Source organism: Rhinoraja longicauda, chromosome 1 (assembly GCF_053455715.1).
Source record: "Rhinoraja longicauda isolate Sanriku21f chromosome 1, sRhiLon1.1, whole genome shotgun sequence".
Taxonomy (NCBI): Eukaryota; Metazoa; Chordata; class Chondrichthyes; order Rajiformes; family Arhynchobatidae; genus Rhinoraja; species Rhinoraja longicauda.
In genome coordinates, this window is record NC_135953.1 from 101,132,794 (window position 1) to 101,150,124 (window position 17,331).

The 17,331-nt window shown below is 45.1% G+C and overlaps 1 protein-coding gene across 8 annotated transcripts; it reads right to left on the reverse strand.

The window, feature by feature from the left end:
• Nucleotides 1–496: 496 nt before the first annotated feature.
• Nucleotides 497–14,911, reverse strand: LOC144595720 (uncharacterized). 8 transcript variants are annotated; one of them, XM_078403343.1, is made up of 2 exons: nucleotides 14,893–14,911; nucleotides 497–10,922 (listed from the first exon to the last, which is right to left on the reverse strand). In XM_078403343.1, the coding sequence occupies exon 2, from the start codon at nucleotides 10,812–10,814 to the stop codon at nucleotides 7,032–7,034; it is 3,783 nt and encodes a 1,260-aa protein (XP_078259469.1). In that variant the 5' UTR covers nucleotides 10,815–10,922; nucleotides 14,893–14,911; the 3' UTR covers nucleotides 497–7,031. The 8 variants fall into 8 exon arrangements, with proteins under 8 accessions (XP_078259469.1, XP_078259421.1, XP_078259450.1 ...); XM_078403295.1 differs by lacking the exon at nucleotides 14,893–14,911 and adding an exon at nucleotides 14,797–14,856; XM_078403324.1 differs by lacking the exon at nucleotides 14,893–14,911 and adding an exon at nucleotides 14,793–14,810.
• Nucleotides 14,912–17,331: the final 2,420 nt, after the last annotated feature.

Here is a 17,331-nt window from a genome sequence, read left to right on the forward strand (position 1 = left end):
AAAGGACGAGCAGGTTTGTAGGTTAAAATCAGTCTGAAGAAGGGTCTCGACCCGAAACGTCACCCATTCCTTCTCTCCTGAGATGCTGCCTGACCTGCTCAGTTACTCCAGCTTTTGTGAATAAATACCTTGGGTTTGTAGGTTAATCGGATTCTGCAAATTGCCCCTAGTGTGTCGGATGAGAAAATGGAATAAAATAGAACGAGTGAATGGGTGAATGTTGGTTGGAGTGGACTCGATAGACTGGTTCTAAAACTAACATCTGCACATCTAGAAAACAAAATTAAAAACTAATGGAAAAACTGCTCACAAGGCATTATCAGATTGCTCATCCTTAAAAAGTACAGGATAATATTATTCCAACCATTTAGGAGAAAACTGTAAACAGAAATTCTTTCTGCATATCACAGGTTTATTCCAATTTTTTTAACAGAAAAAAATGACACTTTCAAAAATGCAAAGCATAGCAATTAATAACATTGAAATGCTTTCTTCAGAGAAAAGGAACAAATGTAATTAGGTTCCCAATGTAAAGAAGCATGAGGTAACAATCATCAACTTAAATAATTGAAGTGTCAACAAATATAGGAACGAATTGGTTAGATAATTATGTATTCCTAGATTAGTATATCTGCAGAAGCCAAGGACAGCATAGTGGCGGCATAGTCACGCAGCGGTAGAGTTACTGCCTTACAGCGCCAGAGACCCAGGATCGATCCTGACTACGGGTGCTGTCTGTACGGAATTTGTACATTCGCCCTGTTGCCGCGTGGGCTTTCTCCTGCTTGGTAATCTCCAAAGACGTACAGGTTTGTAGATTAATTGAGTTTGTAAATTGTAAAATTGCCCCTAACGTGGAGGACGATCGCTGGTCGGCATTGACTCAGTGGGCCGAAGTGCCTGTTTCCACGCTGTGTCTCCAAGGTCTAAATCTAAAGAGAGCAGATAAACTCAAGGCAAGCATATTCCTCCTGGTCTTAATTGTGCATTGTGTGTTAAGAACATACAAGAGACTTTAGCCCCAGATTTATTTCACTCTTGGAAACATGAGCAGCTAAAATGAGACCAAATTTCTTGTCAGCCTTGATCCTACAGCCATCCCACTCTCTCCTGGCCTGCAGAGGAAGGGAAGTTTGCAAAGAGGAAGCAAGCCCCTTCATTCAATAACCACATAGAGTCGAATGGCATCACTAGGATGTGAGGTGGAATTAGAGTTGGAGCCTTTGCGGCAGCTCCCTTGTCAAACCTTTCTTACTCCTACCCACCAGGCAGTGTAGATCCGGCCAGTCTAGCGCAGGACAACAACACTGCATATGCAAAAGGGGCATAGCCATTAAATTCCAGATCCTCGTCACACCAGGATATATTCACACCATATCTATCACCCCAATCCTCATTCTTTCAAAATCCCAAATTTCTATCATTATTTTTACCATTAAATCCAAGCGATTTTGGGGCTACGGGTCATTTATTTCTGGGTTTTCATACAAAAGAGATTATTTCCAAATCACTTTCTTGTATGATATCTTAAATCAGGTCATCATTCACTTATCAACCCTTTGCAGCCAGACTTATATTTGTTCCTGGTTTGGCAAAGATTCAATTTAAAATTCTCATCCTTGTTTTCAAATAGAGTCATACAGTTTGGTACCTCCTAACCAACTTGGCATTTAAATTATTCTGTGCTACATTCCAAAGATGTGCAGATTCTGTAAATTGCCCCTTGTACGAAGGGAGTGGATGCGAAAGTGGGATAGCATAGAACTAGTGTGTGGCTGATTAATAGACTCCATGGACTCCATGGGTCGATTAGTGTTGATTAATGGTCGGCTTGGACTCCATGGATCGTTTCCACGATGTATCTCTAAAAAAACTCAGTATTGCTGCTTTAACTGTTTGTTCGCTTCAAGCTGAATGATTAGAGTCTTGGGAATGGATCAGTCTTATTCTTTGTCCCTTTGTGCCACCACTAATTACTTTCCAATCAGTTACATGAAGCCTTCTATACTGTCCCAATATCTATTCAGAAGTTGAACATGAACAGGTGCCCAGTGATATCAAGGGATGTAGTACTGTCACCTGCCTGCGTTTGGCCAATATCCCTCCATACCTGTCCTATCCATGTACCTGTCTAATTGTCTCTTGAAACATTGCAATCGTCCCTGCCTCAACTGTCCTTAGCAAAAATTTTAATTGTGCAGACTAATATCTTTTTATGTGGCTTGAGGATTATATAAGTTCAAGTTACTTTTGTTGCATGAAAAATAGCGTCATAGACAAAAATAGCACAGACAGGCCCCTCAGCCCACCGTCCGTGTTGAACATCAATCATCCATTCACAATAATCCAGCGTTAATCCTAATTTTTTTTTCATTTTTCACCAGAGTTTCATCAACTCCTCCCACACCCCAGATTCTACACACTCGGGGCAATTTACAGCAGTCAGTTAACCTCCTGATCAGCACACCTTTGGGGAAAACCTGTGTCTAACATGTTGTAAGGCAGTGACTCCACTCGCTGCATCACTGTGCACCAAAATTACACCTTTGTCCAGAGTAGGGGAATCAAGAAGGTGGGATAGATTTAATAGTTACCTAAGGGGCAACTTTGTTTACACAAAGGTTGGTAGGTATATAGAATGAGCTGCTGAAGGAGGTAGTTGAGGAAGATACCATCACAATGTTTAAAGAATGCTTGGACAGGTACATGGATAGGAAAGGTTTAGAGGGATATTGGCCAAATGCAGGCCGATGGGACTACATTTGGTTGGTCAGTGTGAGCAAGTTGGGCCAAAGAGTCTGTTTCCACACTGTATGACTTTATGACTCTAAAATAATAAAATATCTGGTTAATAATTTAGAAAGTTAATAGTTTTTTCCAAATAATTGACATTTTTGCTACAAGACCATCAAACGTGGGCTATTTCCAGGTGACATTACAAACTAATTTATTTGCATTCACTTTGCTTAAATTACATGACTTGCACCAAAGGGCAAATTTGGCATTTCTCTATACATTGGTATTGGTATCATAAAGAATTCTGGTACCTCCTAAACAACTTGGCATTTAAGTTTAGTTTAAAGATACAGCGTGGAAACAGGCTCTTTGTCCCACCAAGGCCAAACCAACCAACAATCAACTGTACACTAGTTCTACGTTATTCCCGTTTCCCATCCTACACACTAGGTGCAATTTAGAGAAGCCAATTAACCTGCAAACCTGCACATCTTTGGAGTGTGGAAGGAAACCAGAGAACCCAGTGAAAACAGTCACAGGGGACAGGGGACTGTACAAACTACGTACAGACAGCACCCGTAGTTTAGGATCGAACCCAAGTCTCCGGCGCTTTAAGAACAGCAACTCTACCGCTGCACCACTGTGCCAAAATTATTCTGTGCTACAAAACTCAGAATCTTCACGTTAACTGTTTCTTCCCTTCAAGCTGATTGATTAGAATCCTAGAAATGGATCTTTGTCCCCTGATGCCACCGCTAATTACTTTCCAATCAGTTACTTGAAGCCTTCATTACTGTTCCAACCCTTCTGCCCAATTTCTATTTCCCTTGATGTTCTTAGTCTTCAAAAAAATCTGTCCATCTTGGCCTAGTATGTACTCATCTACTAAGCACTCACCACCCACTGGAGTCGAGTCCAGAGATTGGCAGGCTTAAAGAAGGCATCATTATCTCTAGATATCTGCTCAATTCATTTCCTAATTTACAGACTCAGTCCTAATATTACAGTCTCATGTTTTAGTCTCCTTGACTTAAGATAAATGTTTCTTATCATTTATTCTGTCAAACCCACACATTATATAATTGTCATAGTCATACAGAGTGGAAACAGCCCCATCCCATACACCCACCACCCTTTGTGTGACAAAATTAACCCCTCATGTTCTCATTAAATCTTTCCCCCCTCACCTTTAACTTATGACTCTGGTTATCAATTCATCTACTCTGGGCAAGATATTCTGTGCATTTTCCCTATCTATTCGTCTCATGATTTTGTACACCTCTATAAGATCACCCCTCATCTTCCAGTGCTCCAAGGAATAGAGCCCTGGCTGATCAATCTCTCCCGAAAGTCAGTTCCTCGAGTCCTGACAAATCTTTGAGTCCTGGTAAATCTTCTGTGAACCCTTTCGAACTTGACAATATGTTATAATGAGATCTCCTTTGATCCTGCTCATCTTCATTGACCATAAAGCAACCTTACTGTTTCAAATGCAATTCTTAAAGAGCTAGAGGAAATGAACAATGTACATGGGTAGGAAGTGTAAGTGATTGAAATACTATGGCACTGGGAGGCACCTCATGACTACAACAAAACTCTTTTTTTTGCAGCAGCCTCTGCTGATCACTATCCATTTCACTAATGGGACTTAATATGGTTTTAGCTCCCTTAACTGCTTCACTGGATTTCCAACATATAGAATGTGAACAGGCCCTTCGGCTTACAATGTCTGTGCCAAATATGATATCCTTATGATACCAAACTCAACTGCATGCACATAATCCATAACCCTCTATTCCCTGCAAATCCATATACCGATCCAAAAGTCTCTTAAATGCCATTCCCATATCTGCTTCCACCACCACCCCCAGTGGCAAGTTACAGGCACACACCACTCTCTGTGAAAAGAAATTTGCCCTGCACATCTCCCATGTCCTTTACTACTCTCACCTTAAAGCTATGCCTCCTGGTACTTGAGTGAACAGGCAACTGTGAGGTACTAATCATTTATTACTGCCGATCACTCACTAGATTGAGGGGAATGTGATGGAATACGTTTTAATAGGAAACTGCATCCAGGTTTAGTAAAATACAATAACTCACATTAATAACACAATACAAAAGGATTAGCAGAAAATTTGGCAATTCTTAGTTCTGTCATGAAAATTAAAACACAGAGTTATATACTCCACCTAGGAAGGTGAGCTATGATGCATAATATTGATATTTCTAGTCATATATTTATACAATAAAACGTTTTCTGGTTTACTAAATATCACACATTAATCCAAGAAGTAACATGAAAGGGAACAAGTACCATGTTCCTTTCTTTAATGAATGTAGGAAACGGCTTAATTCCCTGTACTAACAATGTACACAATAAACCTGCTGTTGGCTCAATTTCAAGATGTTTCAATACTTATTTGCTTTTCATTTGACATTCTGGAGGAAACACAGAACCATAAACGTCATGGGCTGCTTATGTAAACTTTGCTCCTGAAAACACGAACAAACACCAAAGTATATCAAAACCAGAGAATGCTGGAGGCACTCAGCAGGCTAGACAACACCAGTGGGGGTGGGAAACAGAAACAGTGTTTCAGATCAAGGACCATCCACCAGAACTACAAAGGTGAAATGGCAAGGGGGTTTTAAGTTTCCTGGGGCGTGAGTACGATTGGGGTTAGGCTGTGGAGTAGCATTGGGACAACAGAGGGGTTGTCTGTGACAAGGTGCAGGTTAAAGTTGTCAAGGTAACAATAACTTACAAAATGACAATTGGTAATGTAAAAGAAAAAGAGAAACAAATTCTATAATCAGGTCATTGGAGGAAAAGAGAGATTAAAAAGGAGTGGTTGTTCAAAACTCATAGTGCAATATTAAGTCCCAATGATTACCACATGTCCACAGGGAAAGCTTACCTTGGAGATAAGAATTGGACTTTAGTTTAGTTTACTTTAGAGATACAGTGTAGAAACATGCCCTTCGGCCCACATCATTGGCCAGTGCTCACTCCGTGCACCAGCACTAATCTACACACTAAGGACAATTTACACAGGCCAATTAACCTCCAAACGTGTCCGTCTTTGGAGTGTGCGAGGAAAATGGAGCACCCGGAGAAAACCCACGCTGTCACAGGGAGAACGTACAAAGTCCATTCAGACAGCACCCGTAGTCAGGATCGAACCGGGGGGCCCTGCCGCTGTACGGCAGCAACTCTACCACTACGCCCACTGCACCACCTGATTGAGAAAGGAGATTTCTAGATACAGGATGGCTGGAAGCTCGGGGATGCCCATGCAGACAGATGTATTCAAGAGAGAGTTAGATTTAGCTCTTAGGGCTAACAGAAGCAAGGTATATGGGGGAAAAAACAGGAACGGGGTACTGAATCTGGATGATTGGCCACGATCATATTGAATGGCGGTGCTTGCTTGGAGGGCCGAATGGCCTACTCCTGCACCTATTTTCTATGTTTCTATGAAAGAAGGTGCCTTGCAAAGTGGTGCTCCATTCTGTGAATTGTTTCTTCAGTTTGGAAGAGACCTCACTGAGAGCACTGTGTGCAATACACAAACCTGGAAGAAGAGCGAGTGTGGAACACCTCCGGCATTTTCTGTTTTTGTTTCAGATTTCCCTCAGCTACAGTTTTATTGCTACAATCAAAATATATCAAATGTTTTCATGCATTGTAGGCCATGGAGTGAAATTAATGGACTTCAAAATAACAGATACATTTCTTTTTAGATCAAGAATTTCAGAACAAAATCTTCACAAACCAATCATCTCTATATATTAATTTACTCTTCGTGAAATAATAACTAACAACTCATTTTATCTACAGATAGTGAACATTATTGTCTAACATCCAATCAACGTGTAAACAACAAGGAACTGCAGATGCTGGTTAATACACAACAGGATACAAAGTGCTGGAGTAATTCAGCAGATCAGGCCGCATCTCTGGAGAACGTGGATGGGTGACAGTTTGGGTCGGGGGAAGAGGGAAACCCGATGTACCGGGTCTGAAAAGGGGTCCCGACCTGAAGTGTCACCGATCCATATTTTCCAGAGATGCTGCCTGGCCCGCTGAGTTACTCCAGCATGTTGTGGCTTTTTATCAAACCTACATAGTTCCTTGGGAAAGAAATGATACACGATAGAATGTCCATGTGGAATAAGGTCACCCACTCACGTATGTGCAATGTAGAATCCATAAACATGTCCAGAAAGGGAAAAGGCATAAAGCAGAGGGAATCAATTTGAAGAGTTCTTGACATATTACTAAATTAGTTTCAGTCAATCACAGATGAAGGTTCTGGCCGAACACAGCATTGTGGAGACCTCATGTTCTGTAGAACTGTCCTGAATATATTTTGCTGCCTCCGTTTATGAGGTTTATTGCTCCCAGGGGTCGCGTCTACAGACACTGACCTTTGGCTCTGGTTGTTTCCCATGATTTGCTTCTCGTACTCAACGATCTGTCTCTGTAAATGGCACTGGATGGCAAATCCCAATGATTCAGGGTCAACGGAAGCTCCGTACACCTCCCAGGTCATTCCTTGCTCATCCCAGATCACGTCACAGACATTCTTTGCTTGCATGGTCTCTTTAGCTGCGTCAGTGGCCACCTGCTCTTGTTCAACTTGCACATCGATCGTCTCTTTTGCTTTCCCACTCTTACAACGGTCAGATTGCTTGCTGGCACGCTGAGTATTCTTTGATGGCACAGATTGCTTCTTTGCAACATCGCCTGCTTTCGATCGGGCTAGTCCCTTACAGTTGTCGGACGAAGATATTAGCTGGCCAGATTCTTTGCCTTTTTTCAAATCAGTCTTTAATTGGCTTGTTTCTTTCTTGACATCGCAAGCAGCTTGTGACTGGTCCAATCTCTGGTTGATACCGTGTGTATCTTTTGATAGGTGAGATGCTCTCCTTGTGTTCTGGGCAGTGTCTGGATCATTAGTTTCCTCTGAGATATTGTAAGGATTCTGTGATTGACTAGATTCTGCACCAGCATCACATGTAGCTTGTGGATGGATGGATATTTTGTTGATACCATCTTTAGATTGCTTGCTTCCTTTTTTGAGGTCATGGTGTTTTGACTGAACATGCTCTCTTAGTACATCTTGTGATTGGACAGAACTAGTAATCCTGTCACCATCCATTTTTAATGATCTACAATCCTTATCAGCTACATCAACAATGGGTGATGGACCACATACCTTCTGAATGTCTTCAGTAAAGTTTGAGGATTTGGTTGGCTTGCTATAGTCTGAGCCTATTTGCAATTCATCAGACTCATTATGGATGTCCCTTGGTTGGCCAGATGGCCTGCTTAGTATTTTTTTTGATTGCTCAAATTCTTTACTGCTTCCGTGTGGTAGAACTTCTACATTGACATCAGCACCAACGCTTAATTGGCTTGTTTTGTGGAGAATGGTTTGCGATTCATTGTATTTGTTACTGGAGCAAGCAGCATCACTGTGGTGCACAGATGCCTGGGCAACACAATATGGCGTGGTGAGGTGGGAAGGCTTTTGTCGTAAGCTATTATTTATGTAGGATTGTTCGGAATTCCCACCATCAATACAAGCATTCTTTGGCCGCTTGGGTCCTTGGTTCATCTTTGACGTGGTATTTGAATAGTCAGCTTCTGCTTTGAGCTGCAAGTGTTCATATGGTCCAGTTCCAATGGGTTTTGATTGATTAATGACAGCAACAGATTGCTCCTGTCCAGGTTCTGGAACTTCAGTAATAGGCAGCCCAATGCTCTTGTGACAGGCCATTGTTACCTGATGATAATCTGGTCCTTTCAGGGATTCCTGCTTCTTTTGCTTGTTGCCTCCATGTGATTCAACTCCTGGTGTCTGCTCACCAAGTTCGCAAGTGAAACTCGACTGCTCTGAGCCCTCTGTAAACGTGCAAGTGATCTTCAGTTGTTCCGAGCCCTGTTGAGCATCACTGATGCACACCATGTGATTACTGGCCGCGTAGAGTTTGGAGGAACTGCTCTCTGAGCAGGCTATCACAGCACCCTGGCAATGACTCAGTAAACTCCCTGCCAATCCAGGCACTGGGCTCTTGGGACTGGTTGCAGTTGACTTACACTGAAAGCTCTGCAGAACTGCCTGGACTTCAGCATCCCGGCAGGACTTACCCCAGTTGGAAGCAAAGGAGCTGCCTGGAGACTGGGTCGTCATTGTCTCTGCATCCTTAAATCTGGACTCATTTTGTTGGCATTTTCCCTTTTGGTTTGGCTCGGTACCCAATGGTTGCTGGGGTGGCTGCTGTTCTGAGCTGCTGTTGTGGATGGATGGTTCATTTCCCTTTGATGCAATCTGTAGTCCATGAACTTCTTCAGGTGAATCTGGGCTTGTTTTGGTAACGTCATCTCCCTTCTTTCCAGATCCCAGTTGCTGCTCACAGCTTTCAGCTTTAGATTCAGCCTCAGTGATTTTTCCACTTCCATTGGCAGGTAAAGCATCCTTTACTGCTGTGTCATTCTTACTGCCAACGTCCTCTACCACTCCTCTTTCAATTACACCCTGTTCAGGTTTTTGGATCTGGGAAGCCTTCTGGAGGTGCAAGTCCAGTCCTATCTCTTGATCAGGTTCCGAATCCTTCCCGTTTCCTGCTCGATCTTGACTGCGGTTCTCCACATTATTTGCTCCAAAAGGTACTGCATCCAAACCCATTGTCCGATGACCATCAGTCCCAGAAGATCCGGATTCCCCATCCATGATCCATTTACCCTCAGCTCCAGAAACTCGTACGTCCAAAGTTTTTGCTTGCTGACCATGAGGTATGGTAAATCCTCTATTTCCAACAATGGCCAAATTATTATCAGTCCCAGGAGGTCCTATGTCCGTACCTTTCGTTTGTTGACTAATCGACCCAGGAGATCCTGTGTTCACACCCTTGGCCTGTTGACCATCAGACCCAGGAGATTCTGTATCCATACCTTTTGTCCACTGACCATCAGTCCCAGGAGGTTCTGTGTCCACTTTCTTGGCCTGTTGACCATCTATCCCAGAGGGTGGGGCATCTGTAGCCTTGCTGCAATGATTATCAGCCCCAGAAGGTCTTGCGTCCATACCCTTCGGCTGTTGGCCATCAGCCCCAGGAGGTTTAGTGTCTACACCCTTGGTCCAATGACCATCATTCCTATTAGGTCCTGTGCCCACACCTGTGGTCTGTTGAGCGTTAGTTCCAGGAGACCCCGTATCCACGGACTTGGTCAACTGACCATCAGAACCAAGAGATCTTGCATCTACACCCTTGGTCCACTGACCACCATTCCCAGATGGTCCCAAGTCCACACCCTTGGACTGTTGACCATCAGTCACAGGGGGCCCTGTGTCCAAATCCTTCATCAACTGACCATCTGTCTCAACAGGTTTTTTGTCCATATCCTTGGTCCAGTGACCTTCATTCCCAGGAGGTTCTGTGTCCACACATTTGGTCCATTGACCATCAGTCCCAGCAGGTTCTGAGTCCATACACATGGTCCATTGGCCATCAAACCCAGGAGGAGGTTTTGTGTATCCACCTGTAATCTGATGACTATCAGCCCCAAGTGGTCCTATGTCCATATCCTTGGTCCATTGGCCATCAGTCCCAGGAGGTCCAGTGTCCACACACTTGGTCCATTGACCATTTGATGCCTTAGGTTCTTTGTCCAAATAGCTGGTCCATTGACTATCAGTCTCAAGTTGACCTGCACCCACACACTTGATCTGCTGGCCACCTGCCCCACTTTCCACCTGTATTTCTGGGGCTTTTGCTAACTGGCTTGGAACCAAGCCTGTGCTGTCCCTGCTGTCGGTCGTCGCAATCGTTGCACTGATCTGTGCTTCCACTCCTCTGCACCCATCGTTCTCAGCTTGGCCGGGTGCAAAGGGAGTAGGAGTGGTGACGGCCACGTTTGACTCAGGGCATGAACCCGGCACCATCTGATGGTCTGGAGATACTGGTTTCTGTTGACTGTTGGTGCAGGAACTTCCTCCAGGGTCTTCACCACCCACCACCAGTCCTGGCACTGTCTGTGCATCCACATCTCCTGCTATTGTCCCCATCAGTCCTGCAGCCTTGTCTCAGGAGCATGTACTAATGCAGCCTTTTGTTTAGATTCCCTGTGCAAGGTTCATTAGGAGTCCATGTACTTCTTTAGAGTTCATCATTCCCTGTGTCACGAGAGAGAAATGCACACATGAATTATATCTTGCACCAGAGGAAGAGAATTCAAAAACACCTCCTGCCCAAAACTTTTCTTTTGTTTCTACCGCTTCCAAAAACAAATTATGGATAGGAATGGTTCACTGGGATATGGGCCAAATGCTGAAAAATGGATAGAAAGGAACATCAGATGCTGGTTTACACCAACGATAGACATAAAATGCTGGAGTAACTCAGCGGGTCAAGCAGCATCTCTGGAGAAAATGAATAGGAGATGTTTTGGGTAGAAACCCTTCTCCAGACTGAGAGTTAGGGGAGAGGGAAGCTGGAGCTATGAAAAGTTTTAGAATGAATCAGAGCTGGCACCCGATGAAAAAGGAAAAGGGGAGCCCACAGTGATCTGTAGTTGGTTGTGGAAGAGGTGATAAAGGGTGAATGTGAACCGTGGAACTGGCAGGACCACTAAGATGGGGGAGGGGCAGAGAGAGAGGGAAAACAAGAGTTACTTGAAATGAGAGAAATCAATATTATTACCATTGGGTTTGAAGCTGTCCAATATGAGGTAAATGGGACTATCTTAGATGGGGCATCTTGTAGTGGTGTATAAAATCATGAGAATAGATAGGTAAAGAGTATATTACCTGGAGGAGGGAAATCAAGAGCCAGAGGGACATAAGGTTAAGGTAAGAGGAGAAAGATATAATAGGAATGAGGGGCAACATTTTCACACAGAGGGTGGTGGGTCTCTGGAACAAGCCACCAGAGAAGGTGGTTGAGGCAGGGATGATAACAACATTTAAAAACATTGGACAGGTACATGGATAGGAAAGGTTTGGAGGAACAAGGGCTAATTCAGGACAGGTGGGACTCGCGTAGATGGGCATGTTGGTCGGCATGAGTAAGTTGAGCCAAAGGGCCAGTTTCTGTGCTGTACTATGACCTTTGGTTGGTATAGACTAGATGGGATGAAGGGGCTGTTTCCATGCTGTATGACTATGTCCTACACTGTTCCTCCACCTCCAGCCCATGCCAATCTAAACAAATCAACTTTACTGAAGCACTATTTTTGGCAAAAATATTTGACACATAGATTCATGATATTGAATATATGTTCAAGCTGTGTAAGTAATAAGTAATCAAGCTTCCAAAGTAATAGTTGAAGTGGATCATTTTAACAATCAAGGCTGTCAATATTAGTTGCCAAGTATAATATTAATGTTTGAAATAAGTGGCAACATCAATTAATAAGATTTTAAAATGTCAGATATCATTCAGCTTTTCGAATCCACATCATCATTGACTATTTCAAGAATCCAAGCATGAAAACCATTTTGTCTGAAATGCTGTCAATTGGAAAAAAATACTAAGTGTAATCAAAGAGCAAAAAAAACTGCTGATGCTTTATATCTGTAACAGAAACAGATAATGTTCAGAATGCTCAGCATTTCTGGCACCATCTGCAGAGTGGGAAAAGAATCAATGTTTCAGGTTGACGACCTTCAATCAGAAAAATTGGATTTGTTTTCAAATTATCCTACCCCCCCCCCATCACTACGAAAAAAACAGGCAATGCCAGTGAGCTAATCCAAAACGGGCTGATGTGAAAACCATGAATCAATGTGCGCTGAATGTTAATCAACCTTTGTACAAACTCTTGCGCACAGTCGCTCCAGAACACACACATTGATGTATACATGGGCAGGCAAGCAAACACACTCAGAGGCACAAACCAGTAAAGACACCCACTCAGATACAGACCCACATGCCCACACACTCATATTCACACGGGCACTCTTGCACGTGTACACAAGTAGATATGTACACGAACTCCCATTCAACCACAGACATATCCCTAAGCGGGCAAACCCCCCTGACACACGCACACACACACACGTCACACACACACACACACACACACACACACACACACACGTCACACACACACACACACACACACACATCTACACAGAGAGACACAAAAAGTGATACAAAATACAAAGACACATAGATGTTCGGACACAACACAATTAGACACACACACACACACACACACACAGTCTCTCACACACAATCAGATACAAACATAAAGCAGAGTTAGAGGCACACAGATTTACACTAATACACAGAGGTACACATATACACACTCGCAGATAGACATGCACGCACAGACACACAGCATACATGCACACAGCTAGATAGAGGCAGACACACAGAGTCAGACATACACACACACATAGAGTTAGAAACAGACAGACACATGCACACACACACACACAGACACACGCACACAGATACAGACACAGATTTAGAGAAACAGACACACATAGTCAAACATACACACACCGAGTTAGAGCCGTACACAATGAGACGTACGCACACATCGAGTGAGGCAAATGCACGCAGAGACAGACACGCAGTTAGACATCACAGAGAGTTTGACACACAGACGCACACAGGATTCCCTCTTTTACACAGTGTTCACTGTTCACTCGTGTTCACAGTTTCCTTTTCGCAGCCGACGCTGCGGCACAATCAATACTGACCCTTCGGCGAAGTGGAAGCCAGAGCCGGACAGCGAGCAGTCAGTCTGCTGCACTCATTGCCCAGCCTATTTCCGAAAAGAGTATTTTCAGTCGGCGCCCGAAGTGTTGGAGAGCTCCCCGCTCACCGCGCTGACACCGCCACGGCGTGACTAGTGGAGCAACATTCCGGCTTCCCCTGCACTACCGACCGCCCACACACTCACACACACACACACACACACACACACACCCACTCACACACACACACACACACTCACACACACACACACACACTCACACACACACACACACACACACACACTCCCCCACACCCCCCCCCCCACACACACACCCACACGCTCACACACACTTACACCCACACACACACTCACACCCACCCACACCCCCACCCCCCCCCCCCCCACCCCCACACACACACTCACACACACACCCGTGTCCGCGATGGCATCAGATGGTGCCTCTTCGCCGGGGACTACCGCGGGTGGACAGACCCTTGCATTGAGGGGAGGGGAAGAGGATACAGCATTAGCAATCGAGGACAAGTGTGGTGCCCCGGGCTAGTGAGAAGGAAGGTGCAGGACCCCGGCAAAGCAACGACCCACCCCAGTACATTCAGACCCCTGCAGAATGCCCCATGTAAACGCGCACCGAATGGGGGGGGGGGGGGGTCTGACACTGACTGCGGAGAAGTGTAAGGTCATTGAGACACACTCGCCCACTTCCCAATCTCTCTTCCCCCTCTCTCTCTCTCTTCCCCCCTCCAATCTCTCTATCTCCCCCTCTCCCCCCCCCTCTCTCTCTCCCCCCCTCTCCCTCTATCTCCCCCTCTCTCTCTCCCCCTCCCTCCCTCTCTCTCTCTCTCTATCTCCCCCTCTCTCTCTCTCCCCCCCCCCTCTCCCCCTCTCTGTCTCCAGCAGTCTTTCCCGCTGTCCTTATCCCGCACAGCTCCGATCCCCAGGACTATCCGCGCTGCCACCACCTCCAATGTAGTCCTGGAGCGACCTGCCTGCCTGCCTGCCTGTCTGTGTGCCGGCCGCCCCAGCGCAGAGCGGCGGGAGGGCAGCCCGCAAATCCAATGGCGGACGCAATACGACTCGAAACAAGGGCAGAAAGGCACGGTCCTTTGCAAGGGCCGCTCTTTAAACGGGCTCCGCACAGCCGGCTCCATCTCCGGTGCAATGCAAGAGAGAGGGGGAGAGAGAGAGAGAGAGAGAGAGAGAGAGAGTAGAAAATAAAAGCCAAGGCGCCTCACCGATGGAGGGGTCGGGGCGAAGACGTGTCAAGTAAAAGGCACCAACCTCGGGCTGGGCTCCACTCACTCACTCACTCACTCACTCACTGGTTCTCCTCCACCTCTGCAGCGAACTTCTGGGCTGCTGCTGCTCCCCGTTCCACCGCATTAGAAGGATGAGGGGGGGACCTCGTTGAAACTTACCGAATAGTGAAAGGCTTGGATAGAGTGGACGTGGAGAGGGTGGACCGGAGAGCACTGCCTCGGAATAAAAGGACACACCTTTACAAAAAAACAGGAGGAATTTTATTTGGTCAGAGGGTGGTGAATCTGTGGAATTAATTACCACAGACGACTGTGGAGGCCAAGTCAGTGGATATTTTTAAGGTGGAGATTGACAGATTCTTGATTAGTATGAGTGTCAGGGGTTTATTCACAAAATGATGGAGTAACTCAGCAGGTCAGGCAGCATCTCGGGAGAGAAGGAATGGGTGACGTTTCGGGTCGAGACCCTTCTTCAGTCTGAAGAAGGGTCTCGACCCGAAACGTCACCCATTCCTTCTCTCCCGAGATGCTGCCTGACCTGCTGAGTTACTCCATCATTTTGTGAATAAATCGATTTGTACCAGCATCTGCAGTTATTTTCTTATACTGAGTGTCAGGGGTTACAGGGAGAAGGCAGGAGAATGGGGTTGGGAGGGAATGATTGACCAGCAATGATTGAATGGCGAAGTAGACTTGATGGGCCGAATGGCCCAATTCTACTCCTTTCACTTACGACGTTATGTTCTCAACCAAGTGAGTGAATTGGTGCTAGTGCTCAACCTTGACTCCACAAGAGATGTCGAGATCAATCCTCATCCCTAAGGCAAAATATTGGTGTTACTCCCACTGAGTCTCTCCAGCACTTTGTGTCTATCTTAAATATTGGGGATATTGGAGATCCGAAATAAGGGGAGAAAACACCCAAGCCTCTTGAAATCCTTGAAGAGATTTAACACTGAATTTCAGTTTTGAGAATAAACCTTGGGGTGAAAAGCCTCCAATTTCAATAGTTTTCTCTCTTCTTCTTGCATTCTCTGTCTTTAGTTCCCCTGGGGGTGCTATCAGTACAGAATCAGACACTACGGCCCACCATGTCCATGCCAACCATCACATACCATCAAAGGAATGGAGGGCTCTAGGCCATAAACATAGAACAGAACAGCACAGGAACAAGCACTTCGGCCCACAATGTTTGTGCTGGACATAATGCCAAGATAAACTAATCTCATCTGCCTGCACTTGATCTGTATCCCTCCATTCCCTGCATTTCCATGTGCCAGGAACATACCACCCTCTGCGTAGAAAACCTGCCCTGCAGATCTCTGTTAAAGGAGACACCAGCATAATCAAGGATGTGTCTCACCCCACTCTCTCTTCTCCCTTCTCCCATCTGGCAAGAGGTTCAGAAGTTTGAAAGTGCATATCTCCAGATTCAGGGACAGTTTCTTCCCAGCTGACATTAGCCAACTGAACCATCCTATCAACAACTAGAGAGTGGGCCTGAGCTACCATTGGATACCGTTGGACTATATTTAATTGACTTTACTGGACTTTATCTTGCACTAAACATTATACCCTTTATCCTGTATCATTACACAGTGGATGGCTTGATTGTAATCATGTATAGTCTTTCCACTGACTGGATAGCAAGCAACAAAAGTTTTTCACTGTACCTTTGTCCACATGAAAATAAACTAAACTTTGCCCCTTTCCCCTTCGGGTTATGTCCTATGGACCTTGATATTTCCACACTGGGAAAAGGGTTTTGACTGCCTAGCCTATCTATACTTCTCATAATTTTATATACTTCCATCAGCCTCCGATCATCCAGAGAAAACCATCCAAGTCTGTCCAACCTATTCTTGTAGCCAATAGTCTCTAATCCAGGCGAGCATTGTGGTGAGCATTCTGGATCACGTGCAGGCAGAGCGAATTAGTTTATCTTGGCATTTTGTTCAGCACGGACACTCTGGGCTGAAGGGCCTATTCCTGTGCTGTATTGCACTATGTTCTACCCACCTATACTCATCCCATTTACCAGCACCTAGTCTGTAGTCTGCTCCGCCTTGGTGACTCAAGTCCTCCTAAAAGTGCTTCTTCAGAATTGTGAGAGCACTACTATCAGACTTGGGTCGGAAAGATTTAGAGGGATACTAGACCAAGTGGACCCGTTGGGCCCATAACTCATTGGGTTGCCATTGTGATGTTGGGAAAAATCGCACTTTTTTCTTTAAAATAAATGCCTTTAAAAAAATAATTTAAAATCTCAATGAAAATAGCGATTTTTCTTAAAAATGTTTTTTTTTCTGCATTGGTCTAGCACCCTCCCCTCCACTCCCTCACTCCATCTCCTCAACCCCTCTTCTTCCCCACCCACTGCCCCCTTCCCCTCCCACACCCCAGTCACCCACTCCATCCCCCCTTATCTCCTCCCTCCATTCTTAGGGGCTCTCTGGCAGCGGCGTCATTCCCGCCCGTCGGGTTTCCATTGTGACGTGGAACATGGAGGTATTACTGCGCATGGGCGGCTGACGGGCACAGCAAGTGGAAAAGGGATTTATTAAAGTTTAAAATGTGAATAACAAAATATAACAAGCA